Source organism: Vulpes vulpes, chromosome 10, assembly GCF_048418805.1.
Source record: "Vulpes vulpes isolate BD-2025 chromosome 10, VulVul3, whole genome shotgun sequence".
Classification (NCBI taxonomy): Eukaryota; Metazoa; Chordata; class Mammalia; order Carnivora; family Canidae; genus Vulpes; species Vulpes vulpes.
The window spans coordinates 27,696,928-27,709,260 of NC_132789.1; the positions used below are offsets into that span (position 1 = coordinate 27,696,928).

Genomic DNA, 12,333 nt, shown 5'->3' on the forward strand with positions numbered 1-12,333 from the left:
ACTGGAATCAGATAAGAGGGGAGGGGGGAAGCATAACCATTCTCCTGAATAGCCCCATCCCCCAGGTGACTTAAAGAGAACTCAGGACCTGTCTGATCCCTCCTGGTGTCAAACATGTCCCCACCCAGCAGCTTCACAATGGGGATCCCTCCATGCTCGCAGCACCTGCCAACAGAACTTGACTGATTACCTGGGAATGGGCTCTCCCCACACCTGACACATCCTTCTGTGCCCAAAGCGCTCACCTTAGGAGAAAGGTCCAGACTAGACCTGAACTGGGGTGGAATCCAGGCCCCTCAGCTTGGTCCTGTTCTCCGAATCCTCTGACCACCTGTACCGTGCTTCCCGGGGGACTGACTGGGCTTCTCCCACACACAGCTCCCTGCGTATTCCTCTTCCCCTCACAGGAGCAGCAGCCGAGTTCCTTGTTCAAGAGGAACTGTGTCCTGTTCATGCAGCATTCCCAGGATAGAAGGTGGTCCAGACCAATGTGGGTCTGAAGAAATGGCTTTTTGCAGGTAGCTCTTCTGTTTCTGTGTTTGGGGCATTAGTCCTAAGACCTTTGGCCCTTCATACCTGAAGTTAAGGCAGCCAGGAGCCATGCATAGGGGTCATTCCACACCAGCACAGCATAGGGGCATGACAGGTGCAGGAGCTGAGTGGAGTTCACATCTGTTTTACCACAATTTTAGGGCATGTTGTTGGCGATGCCCAAGTACTTGTGCACATCAGCCATGTGACCATTGATGTCTTTTGCTGAGAACTGGGGTGAACACAGCACTGGTCCTGCTGGAGGCTCCCATGGTGATGGCTGGCAGGGCTGCCTCTGCCCAACACACCAGCGCTACCCATCGTGATCTCCCTAATGTTCTTCTTCACAGCACTTTTTTCTTGACTTACTGTTTTAAGACAATACAATGCATAATACATATAATATACAACATCAATGTGAATCCACAGATTATGTTGTCAGTAAGGTTTCTGGTCAATAGGATGTTGTTAGAATACAAGGTTTGCAGGAATAAGAGTTATGCACCTTTGACGGCATGGGTATCACCATCCCAACACCTGCTTTGTGCAAAATCAACTGTAATAGGCAGTTTTTCCTGACGTGTTCCAAAACGAGATGACTGTGGTAGACTTCCCAACTCGTTTTATGTACCATGTGTCAATGATACCAATATTACACATCACTAGGCAACTTCAGATCAATACCTTTTATTTACACCTATACAAACATCCTCAACAAAATGCTATCCAATCAAATTCAGTAACATATAGAAAGATTTCGACACCACTAGCAACTGGGATTTCTTAAAACAATACAAGGTGTTCTATCAGAGGAAAAGCAATTAGTACAACATATCTTATTGATGGAGTAAAATACTAAACTCACATGATTATCTCAATAGATGCAGAAAGAGCATTTGACCAATCCAATAATCTCTCCTTAGAAAAAAATAAGGAAGGCATATAAAGCAATTTTCCTGTGTCTGATAAAGGACACTTGTCAAAGTCCTGTAGTGAAAACGCTATGTTGGTGAAACACTGCATCCTTTTCCCATAAGATCAGAAGCAACAGAGACAAGCATGTCATGTACAGAAAGCTCTGTAAACCAGCCACGTATCTTCCTCTACCACAGCTGTCACATGGCCGTAGTTGTGCCAGACAGAGAATAGTTAATGCAGCAGGGGTTAGGGTTCTGGGTTTGGGCCACTCACTCAAGCAACTCACCTGTGGCTTCCGGACATCATGAAGGCTGATGTTCATCTTACTTCTGTTAGATGATGGCCAGCTGTGGTGAATGCCCGAATTCCTGGCAGGATTGAGCAGATGGCTCCCAGTCCACGTAGGCAGTCAGGTCACCTGGTGATTTAGTGGCTCATTAGGAATACAGAGCGTCTGTAATGTTCAGTAGCAAGCCGAAGTGCTTGCCAGATGGAGCTTTCTGATGATACAGATATGAAAAAGTTAGTAAGCTGCGATGTATTCCAGTTCTAGAAACACCGTCAGCAACTGACCGATCCCAACCTGCTCTGCAAATGAGTCTGCTACTGATTTGGTCTCACTGCTCATTGTGATAATGACACCCCCCTTCTCATTGGTGATAAATGGAACTGCATGTCTCATAACAACGTGAAGATCTCATCCACTACAGCTTTGCTACACAATTCAGAGTTCACAATCACTAGAAAGTGCACCACAGTATATATGTGCACGTGTACACACAAGTATACTCATATATGTGTATGTGCATAAAAATAAATATCAAGGTTTGTGTGACAGGAGTTTGAGATCATGCAGGACACACTCGGGTGAGCCGCAGAAACGCCACACTGACTGTGGCTGCAAATGGGCTGCTGCTTCCCATTGGGGGCACAGAGAGGTTCACACAGGGTCCTCTTGAGACTCACCTGTCCCGAAACATACAGCGGGAGATTTCTAACACATCACGCCTGCCCCTCAAATTTTTAACCCATGAGAAAACATCATCTTAGAACTCAACGAGTTTTGAATCACAGCCACTTGAGCTCCTCACTGTCACTACTTCGTCAGACCACCCAGACTGTGTTCCAAGGGACTGGCTCAACACACACCAGGTCTGGTCCCTGATTCCCATCCTGACAGCAGCCTCACTGTCACCCCAGCAGAGAGGCGCCTGCAGCCTCTGCCCACACACGATCTGCCTGTCATTATGTCTGATCTCACTGCTTTCTCTGCACATCCTCCAACACTACTCGTGTTCATCTGTCATTATTTTATCCATTCATTGTCTTTTATTATCCTAATTAGTCAGGAAGTTTTGACGCATGAAGCCGAATGTCCGTGGATCAGGAATCAGGATGTGAGCAGTGGGTTCTGCATCCCCATTTGGACCAAACACTTTCCTGAACCTCCAGCAGCCCTCGAGGAGCTGCAGCAGAGGTCACATGACAAAGCCACCTGCACAGGGGGAGGGCCTGGGCTTCAGGGATTCTGAAGAGGGAAATGGGTCACCCTCCCTCACCACTGAGACCTGAGGGAAAAAGTGTACGTTTTCTGCACTATCACCCTGACGTGGATGTAAACTTCTGATTCACTGTGTCTGTAGAATGTGATTTTGTCTCTAGCACAGGTCTAGGAATCGTGCTTCCCCACCTCACCCCATCCCTGCTATGCTCAGCAATGGTCAAACCATTCTGAAGCACTGGGCCTGTGTCTGGTACTGAGTGCAGCTTGGGGATACTGAGGCACCACATCTAAGACCTGCCTCAGGAACTCTCCCCAAGGAGGGCCGCTGACAGCCCCTCAAGGACTCCAGAAAACTCTCTGTGCATGTGGCCAGGAGGACTATTGTTCACCCTATGCCATGATGATGCAACTACACTAATGGGGATGCAAGATGGATCGTCTGAGTCCTAAATACACAGCATCTGATGGCTTTGGGACATCATCCAGGATTGTCTTCACATTGACCCTTTTCAAATGCACTACACTGTAGTCTGCTCTCTGCTTTGTGTAAGAAGACAGTGGGCTAGGCCAGGGCATTTCAGTCTGGGACAAGCACAGGAATTGCACTTGTCCTGCTTCTTGCACCATGTATTAGAGCTGTCTCGGTTGGGCAGGGCTGGGCAGGGGAGGCAGCTGCCTGAGGGACACTGGGCTCCCTCGTCCTCACATTTCTCAGGTGACAGGGGCTGCAGGATTACCTGCAGGAGGGAAGCTCCCGGGCTGAGGCCTCCTCCACCAGCCAGGACAGCACACCTGCCTCAAGAGCAGCAGGACAGAGGCTGGGGCTTCCCAGGGGGCACTTCCCAGGGACACCAGGCCCAGGGGTCAGGAGGAGTCCAGGGGTCAGTCCTCACAAGCAAGTTGGGATGATCCTTCCTAACTCCAAGGCTGAAAGGACCTTGTTCTGAGGGTCACACACACACAGTGACACCCAGGACACTGCCCGAAGTCCTGACCCACTGAATGTCTCACATGGAAATACAGCTCCCCCCCCCCCACTGTCCCCCAGTGCAACATGGAGCTGACTAGTCCATGCTGGACACTTGAGAACACCCTGAACACTCTCCTTCTTCCTCTCCTTCTCATCTCCAGGCAGACTCTCCCCAAGGCTGTAACTTCTTTGCTCAGGAGCATCTCAAGGGGTGGGAGGCAGACCACTCGGAGCTCCTCATGGCTTGATGATCATCCAGGTCTCCTGTGAGACTGTCTCCAGAGTCATGTGGATTCTCACTAGTTGAGGCCACAGCTCGGGATCCTGCCAGTCCTTGGTTCAGTGACAGGATCAATTCCTGCAGGGACACTGGCTGTGGTGGCAAAGCTCACGTCATATGTTAAGACAGACCCTGGGGACCCTAACAACACATGCATCTTGAGGGTGGTTTTTTAAATTTATTTGTTATTGGTGTTCAATTTGCCAACATATAGAATAACACCCAATGCTCATCCCATCGAGTGCCACCTTCAGTGCCCATCACCCAGTCTCCCCAACCCACTGCCCACCTCCCCTTCCACCACTCTTAGTTCATTTCCCAGAGTTACGAGTCTCTCATATTCTGTCTATTGAGGATGGTTTTTAATTCAGGGATGATTTTTCATGAAACATGTATGATTGCAACGAATACTGATACATAAAGAAAAAAAGAATGAATGAAAGATAGAAAGGAAAAACAAAAAGAAAGAGAAACAGAAAGAAAAGAAAGAAGAAAGAAAGAAGGAAAGAAAGAAAGAAAGAGAAAGAGAGAAAGAAAGAAAAGAAAAGAAAAGAAAAGAAAAAAAAGAAAAGAAAAAGAGAGAAAGAAAATTGTTGACAATAAAATTGCTCCTCTGTTGTAGGATTGGGAGTGTCACAGATACAAAATCACAGTGTGTCCCTCAACTAGAAGTTGTGATGAATCTCAAAGAGCAGATGATGATTTCACAAGTGAACTCCTGAAGACAAAAATGATGCACAGACATTCTAAGAAGAAAGTTCTATGTTCTATGCAATGGAAAGCAGAAGACCACAGTGCCTCTGGGGGACAGAGTGAGGACGTGATGTAGGACGAGGAGGGACTGAGGCCACAGGACCTTCCCGGTATCAAGCATTGTCTGTGAATCTCACAGGGCCCAGCTCAGCCCCATGGCCAGGGTTCCTAAAGACCACAGATGGAGCCCAGGACAGAAGCCCAGCAGGCTGGGGTGGAGGGTTGTCATGTGGTCTGATCCGCGAGAGGTAAGTGTGATTCCAGACCTGAAGTCAAACACTACTGATCTGACCTGAGAGCTGGTGGGGGGAATCTGAGGAGTCCCCTCTTCCTCCTCAGTCACAAGTTGTGACCTCACCACTGTTTTGTGTGTAGGAGCCCCAGAAATGGAGGACATTTTCATAACTACTAAGAAACACAGTCCCAAGGGCCTGGAAGGGAATAAGAAGGGACAGGGTGGAGCCCAGCGGTGCTGTGGATCTCAGGAGGCAGCGATCTGGGAACACCCACCATGGCCTGGACCTATCTCCTGCTCCCTGTCCTCACTCTCTGCACAGGTGCTGACCCCGGGCCTGCCCACAAGCTCAGCCAAAACAGGATGGAATTGGGTCTGACCTGAACCCTGACTTCAGACCAGCACAGGCTCAGTCTGGGCTCCCTGGGATGAGCCCTTGACCTCACACCAATCTTTCCTCTCCTGTCTTTTCAGGTTCCATGGCCTCCAGTTTGCTGACTCAGCCTCCCTTGGTATCAGTGTCCCTGGGACAGACAGCGACCATCTCCTGCTCTGGAGAGAGTCTGAGTAAATATTATGCACAATGGTTCCAGCAGAAGGCAGGCCAAGCCCCTGTGTTGGTCATATATAAGGACACTGAGCGGCCTTCTGGGATCCCTGACCGATTCTCCGGCTCCAGTTCAGGGAACACACACACCCTGACCATCAGCGGGGCTCGAGCCGAGGACGAGGCTGACAATTACTGTGAGTCAGCAGTCAGTACTGGTACTGCTCACAGTGACACAGGCCGATGGGGAAGTGAGAAACAAACCCACAAACCCTTCCCTATCTGTGTCATCTCCTGCAGTCCCAGAGCCTGTGCACAGAGCCTGAGCAGGTGTGTCCCAGGTCCCATATCTCAGGCCCCCAGGCCACCCCTCATCACACCCTGGATGGGGGTTCTGCACAAGGTGTATTGGCCTATGATATGGACACATTTATTATAACTATATTTCATTCTGGCAGTAAGCACAGCAATTTTAGGATATATTAAGAGCCTGATATAGAACATTTTTTTCAAAGACCATATCTTTTAGAACCTTTGGAATGACAAACATATGTTCTTAGATATAAAAATGCAGACATGATACTGACAGAAGATTACATGCTGAAGCAGAGGAGGTGAGTGGGGGCACTGATTGAAAGTATGTCTGAGGGATGCCTGGGTGCCTCAGCAGTTGAGCATCTTCCTTTGGCTCAGGGCGTGAACCCGAGGTCCCAGAATCCAGTCCCACATCGGGCTTCCTGCACAGAGCCTGATTCTCCATCTGCCTATGTCTCTGTCTTCTCTCTGTGTCTCTCATGAATAAACAAATAAAATCTGTAAAAAATATGTCTGAAGAAAAAATAGCTAACAAGTTTTAAAATTTGGAGAAAGCCACGAACAATATATCCAAGAAGTTTAATGAAGCTCGAATAGGCAACGTGAGAGACAGCACAGCACACCTCTTCATGAAAGTGCCACACACTTTCAGCAAGGCAGCAAGTGTCAGCAAGGCAGACACTCTCACAGATGCAGAGGAGAGGCGTGTTCCCTACAGAGGAACCAGCACCGTGGAGGAAGCATATTTCTCACCACAAGCCACAGAAGCAAGAAAAATGCGAAGCAGTAACTTCAAAATACTAAAGAAAATACCAGTCCACCTTGATGTCTACCCAGTGAAAATGTCCTTGAAAATTGAAACGAAATAAAGCATTTTCTGTTGCAAACCTCACACACTTAAGCACCAGCAGACCCTCATTCCAAGGAAACCTCTAAGACGGAGGACATGACGGTAGAGAGAAATGTGAATCTACATGTTACAAAACAATCAGATATCATATGCACCTGGATAAATATAAAAACTTTGGATTTGTCGATGTATAGAAAAGATAGTCAATTGCTTACATCAGAAATAACAGCAATGTGTTCTGATTTATGACTGAAATAAAAATAAAATATATGACTGAAAGCAAAGATGACAGGGGATGCCATTATCCTGCATGGGAATAGGGTTATGTCCTGGGGAAGCACTTTGATCTGTTAGGAGGTGAGGACTCACTCCTAAAGAAAACATGAAAATAAAATCTCCTCACAGCAAAGAGCTCCAGCTAATGAGGACCATCAGCTAGGGTTCCCCAGAGAATAAAAATCCAGTAGATCAAGAACCTCATATCTACCTGTATGTGTGTGTATATGTGATACACAGGGAAAGAGAGAAAGATCAGGAGACTCTCTCCTTGACAAATGGCTCAGCCCATCATAGGGTGACAGGTCTGGAAACTGCAGCAAAGGACAGAAGGTATACAGTGGAATATTACTCAACCATTAGAAATGACAAATACCCACCATTTGCATCAACGTGGATGGTACTGGAGGGTATTATGCTGAGTGAAATGAGTCAATTGGAGAAGAACAAACAAATGTTCTCATTTATTTGGGGAATATAAATAATAATGAAAGGGAATAGAAGGGAAGGGAGAAGAAATGGGTAGGAAAAATCAGAAAGGGAGACAGAACATAAAGACTCCTAACTCTCGGAAACGAACTAGGGGTGGTGTAAAGGGAGGATGCTGGTGGGTGGGGGTAAATGGGTGATGGGCACTGAGGGGGGCACTTGACGGGATGAGCACTGGGTTTTATTCTGTATGTTGGCAAATTGAACACCAATAAAAAACAAATTTATTTAAAGACAAAAAAAGGTAGGAAGACGGGGGGAAAAGAAATAAAGAAACAAAAGGCATCCGAGGGGAGGAGCCCCCCCCCCCCCGAGGAGCCAGGCTAAGGCCGGGGCAAGCGCCCCCAGGACAGGAAAACACCGTCCCGGAGAAGCAGGAGCTGCACCAACCTTCCCGGGCGGAAAGGCGCCCGCAGGGAGTTAGAGCAGGACCCAGGAGGGCGGGGATGCCCTCGGGCTCCCGGGGACACTAACAGGCACCTGCGCCCCGGGAGAGTGCGCCGAGCTCCCTAAGGGCTGCAGCGTGCACGGCGGGACCCGGAGCAGCTCGGAGGGGCTCGGGCGGCGGCTCCGCGGAGGGGGCTGCGGGGCGGGAGCGAATCCAACAGCGCAGGCTCCGGAGCACAGGGCGCCGGGACACAGCCCAGGATCCGGCCTCCCCCGGGACAGGCAGAGGCCGGGAGGGCCCAGGACAGCAAGGACGCTCCTGCCCCGAGCTGAGCAGATCAGCGGCCCCGCCCCGGAGCCTCCAGGCCCTGCAGATGGAGAGCCCCGGAGCTACTGCGGGAGCTGACTCCAGGGCTCCAAGCTGCCGCCCCACTGTGGCTGTTCCTCCAGGGGCCTCACGGGGTAAACAACCCCAACTGAGCCTCACGGTGGCCTCACTGGATAAACACCTTAAATATCTTTGGCTGAGCAGCTCCCCCAAGTGCTAAAATCTGAAAATCAGCGCAGGAGGCCCTTCTCCCAGAACAGCTAGAGGGACAGAGGAAAAACAAATTATTGACCAAGCAGCACTGGATACAAAATCAGGGGATACTCCCCTTGTTTTTTGTTTGTTTGTTTGTTTGTTTGTTTTGTTTTGTTTTTTGTTTTTTTATTTTTTGCTTTTTGATATCTGTTTGCTTCCCCCCTTCTTTTTTCCCCTTTTCATCTCTTCTTTTTTCTTCTTTTCTCTTTTTTTCTTCCTTTTTTCTTTTTATTTCCTTCTTCCTTTCTTTCTTTTTCTCCTTTTCCCAATAAAACTTGTTTTTGGCCATTCTTCACTGAGCAAAATGACTAGAAGGAAAACCTCACCTCAAAAGAAAGAACCAGAACCAGTCCTCTCTCCCACAGAGTTACAAAATTTGGATTACAATTCAATGTCAGAAAACCAATTCAGAAGCACTATTTTAAAGCTACTGATTACCGTGGCAATAGGAGCACCCAGCAGTGACAGAGGTGACACAGAAGGATGGGAGGTGGGACACACACCCTTCTCCTTGGCCCGGCTCTCCCTCTCTCCTGCCCTCTGAGCAGCTGCTGGTCAGGCCTCAGGATCAGGTGTCCTCCCTGGTCCGGGACCCACCCCTGAGGGGAGGAGACTCTCGCAGGCTCTCTGCCCTTCCCCCTCCCCTCCTTGCTCACCCCTCTGCATCTCAGGGGGCAGGCTGAAATTTTTTGTGCAAAGCTGGTTATCTTGTCTCTAGAGATTTTATATCATACATCATGTGGGCACAGAGGACATCACATGTCACTCAGGAGGGGAGACAGGTGTAGGTGTCTCAGACACTACGGTCTGGCGGGAATCCTCTGCTCCTGGGTGCAGGTAGCCTGGATGGGCCCCAAGGGCTGAGTCACCTCTGGGTCTTGGGCGAGGTGTGCCCACCCCATGAAGGGCTCCCTGGGGCTTCCTGCGAGGGATACACATCCCTGATGCCCCAGGCCTTTCTCCCAGGGTTTTACAGAATCTATAAAGGAAGTGCAGAAACCACCTGGGGCCACCTGGTAACTTCCTCCTGGACCACTGTCCTCCTCGGGCCCAGGGCCCATCACCTGCACCAGGCAGCTCTGACCCTTAGCTCAGGTCTGACCCACATGGACTCACACCCTCAACTGAGTGACCCTGAGTGGTGGCCACGGTTGCATTCAGGGCACTTCTGTCCTCTGAGGGGAAGGACTTTCTTCCAAGACTTAAATAGAACTTGTACATCAATGGAATTTCTCCTCATGATTCTTTGCATTGTTCTTTTGAAATTGATTTGGACACAATTGCTTGAGGTTCAAAGGACAGATAAGAAATTTACTAAGAAGACCAGAAGCTTCCCCTATTTCCACTCTGGCTCTTCAGGTGGACACCTTCTTGGGAGTGAGAGACAGAAAATCATTTTCCCCTTCCTCATGAAAGAATGGCAGGTACAATTGCAATCCTTCCTCTAAAAATTACTTACCGGGCAGCCCAGATGACTCAGTGGTTTACGCCGCCTTCAGCTCAGGGCATGATCCTGGGGTTCCGGAATCAAGTCCTGCGTTGGGCTCCCTGCATGGGCCATCTTTCTCCCTCTGCCTGTGTCTCTGCCTCTCTCTCTCTCTCTCTCTCTCTCTCTCTCTCTCAGTCTCTCTGAATAAATAAATAAATCTTTAAAAATATATAAAAATAAAAATTACTTACTAACCTGATGAACTAGAAAGTGTGACTTACTTTGGAATCCCTTGCAGGAATTAATCATTCCAGGGAGTTTTCAGGTTAAAGGAGGGTGGAAAGTTTTCCCTGGAGAATTAGATATGGTGATTCTCCCCATAGAGTTGCTCAATAACAGGATATTTATTGCGTGGTGCCTCCCTGGTCCCCAGGTGGCCTTCTGACCACATGCCTGCATCACCAGTAGGCAGCTGGCAGACTGAGAGGAAGAAGCTCAGGACCTAGAACATTCTGGCTGAGGTTACCCCAGCTCCTCTCAGCCTGTGCAAGCCCCATCCACCAGCAAGGCCCAAGAGTTCCAGGCACTGGGAGGAGAGGAAGGTGCAAACAGGGGACCCAGAGAATTCCTGGTCCTGCGGCCAGGCATATGGGGATCTACTTGAGATGACACATGCAGTGAGCAGTCAACCCCTCCTCCTCTCTCTTGCAGGTTCTGTGGCATCCTATATGCTGACTCAGCGGCCATTAGCAAGTGTAAACCTTGGCCAGTGGGCCAGCATCACCTGTGGTGGAGACAACATTGGAGGGAAAATTGTCCAATGGAACCAGCAGAAGCCTGGCTAGGCTCCCATTATGGATATCTATAAAGGTAGTGATCGGCCCTCAGGGATCCCTGAGCAATACCCTGGCCCCAACTCAGGGAATGGGGCCTACCTGACTATCAGCGTGGCTAAGCTGAGGACAGGGCTATTACTACCAGTCAGCAGACCTTAGTAGTAAGGCTCACATTGACACAGACTGATGGGGAAATGAGGCACAAGCGCCTTCTTTTTCTGTATCACCCTTCCCATCACCAGAGCTTTAAATGATACACTGGACAGGATGGATTTCACAGATATCTACAGAACTTTACATCCAAACTCAACTGAATACACATTCTTCTCAAGAGCACATGGAACTTTCTCCAGAAAAGACCACATATTGGGTCACAAATCGGGTCTGAACCAATACCAAAAGATTGGGATCATCCCATGCATATTCTCAGACCATAATGTCTTGAAATTAGAACTAAATCACAACAAGAAGTTTGGGAGGACTTCAAACACGTGGAGGTTAAGGACCATCCTGATAAAAGATGAATGGGTCAACCAGGATATTAAGGAAGAATTAAAAGGAGTCATGGAAACTAATGAGAATGAAGATACAACCGTTCAAAATCTTTGGGATGCAGCAAGATTTGGGATCCCAAATCTTTGGGATGCAGTCCTGAGGGGGAAATACATTGCAATACAAGCATCCCTTCCAAAACTCGAAAGAACTCAAATACAGAAGCTAACCTTACACCTAAAGGAGCAAGAGAAAAAACAGCAAATAGATCCTACACCCAGCAGAAAAAGAGAGTTTATAAAGATTCGAGCGGAACTCAACAAAATCGAGACCAGAAAAACTGTGGAACAGATCAACAAAACCAGGAGTTGGTTCTTTGAAAGAATTAATAAGATAGATAAACCATTAGCCAGCATTATTAGAAAGAAAAGAGAAAGGACTCAAATTAATAAAATCATGAATGAGAAAGGAGAGATCACTATCAACACCAAGGAAATACAAACGATTTTAAAAACATATTATGAACAGCTATACGTCAATAAATTAGGCAATCTAGAAGAATTGGACGCATTTCTGGAAAGCGAAAAAATACCAAAACTGGAACAGGAAGAAATAGAAAACCTGAACAGGCCAATAACCAGGGAGGAAATTGAAGCAGTCATCAAAAAACATCCCAAGACACTAAATTCCAGGGCCAGATGGCTTCCCAGGGGAATTTTATCAAACGTTTCAAGAAGAAACCATACCTATTCTACTAAAGCTGTTTGGAAAGATACAAAGAGATGGAGTACTGCAAAATTCATTCTATGAGGCCAGCCAGCATCACCTTCATTCCAAAACCAGACAAAGACCCCACCAAAAAGGAGAATTATAGACCAATATTCCTGATGAACATGGATGCAAAAATTCTCAACAAGATACTAGCCACTAGGATCCAA

General features: G+C 48.0%; 3 protein-coding genes and 1 gene segment (V, D, J or C); all 4 read left to right on the forward strand.

Annotated features, from left to right (window-relative positions):
- LOC112907482 (immunoglobulin lambda-1 light chain-like) overlaps positions 1–12,333 on the forward strand; it is a 699,686-nt gene that overhangs the window by 576,347 nt on the left and 111,006 nt on the right. The gene's annotated exons all lie outside the window — the stretch shown is intronic.
- Positions 1–12,333, forward strand: part of LOC112907540 (immunoglobulin lambda-1 light chain-like) — a 548,801-nt gene that overhangs the window by 414,231 nt on the left and 122,237 nt on the right. The gene's annotated exons all lie outside the window — the stretch shown is intronic.
- Positions 1–12,333, forward strand: part of LOC112912349 (immunoglobulin lambda-1 light chain-like) — a 258,037-nt gene that overhangs the window by 146,874 nt on the left and 98,830 nt on the right.
- LOC112907490 (immunoglobulin lambda-1 light chain-like) overlaps positions 5,434–12,333 on the forward strand; it is a 183,452-nt gene continuing 176,552 nt past the window's right edge. The window contains exons 1-2 of the mRNA XM_072723330.1: positions 5,434–5,513; positions 5,666–5,960. Of these exons, the coding sequence (XP_072579431.1) occupies positions 5,468–5,513; positions 5,666–5,960 (341 nt within the window). The 5' untranslated portion in view covers positions 5,434–5,467. The remainder of the gene's footprint in view (positions 5,514–5,665; positions 5,961–12,333) is intronic.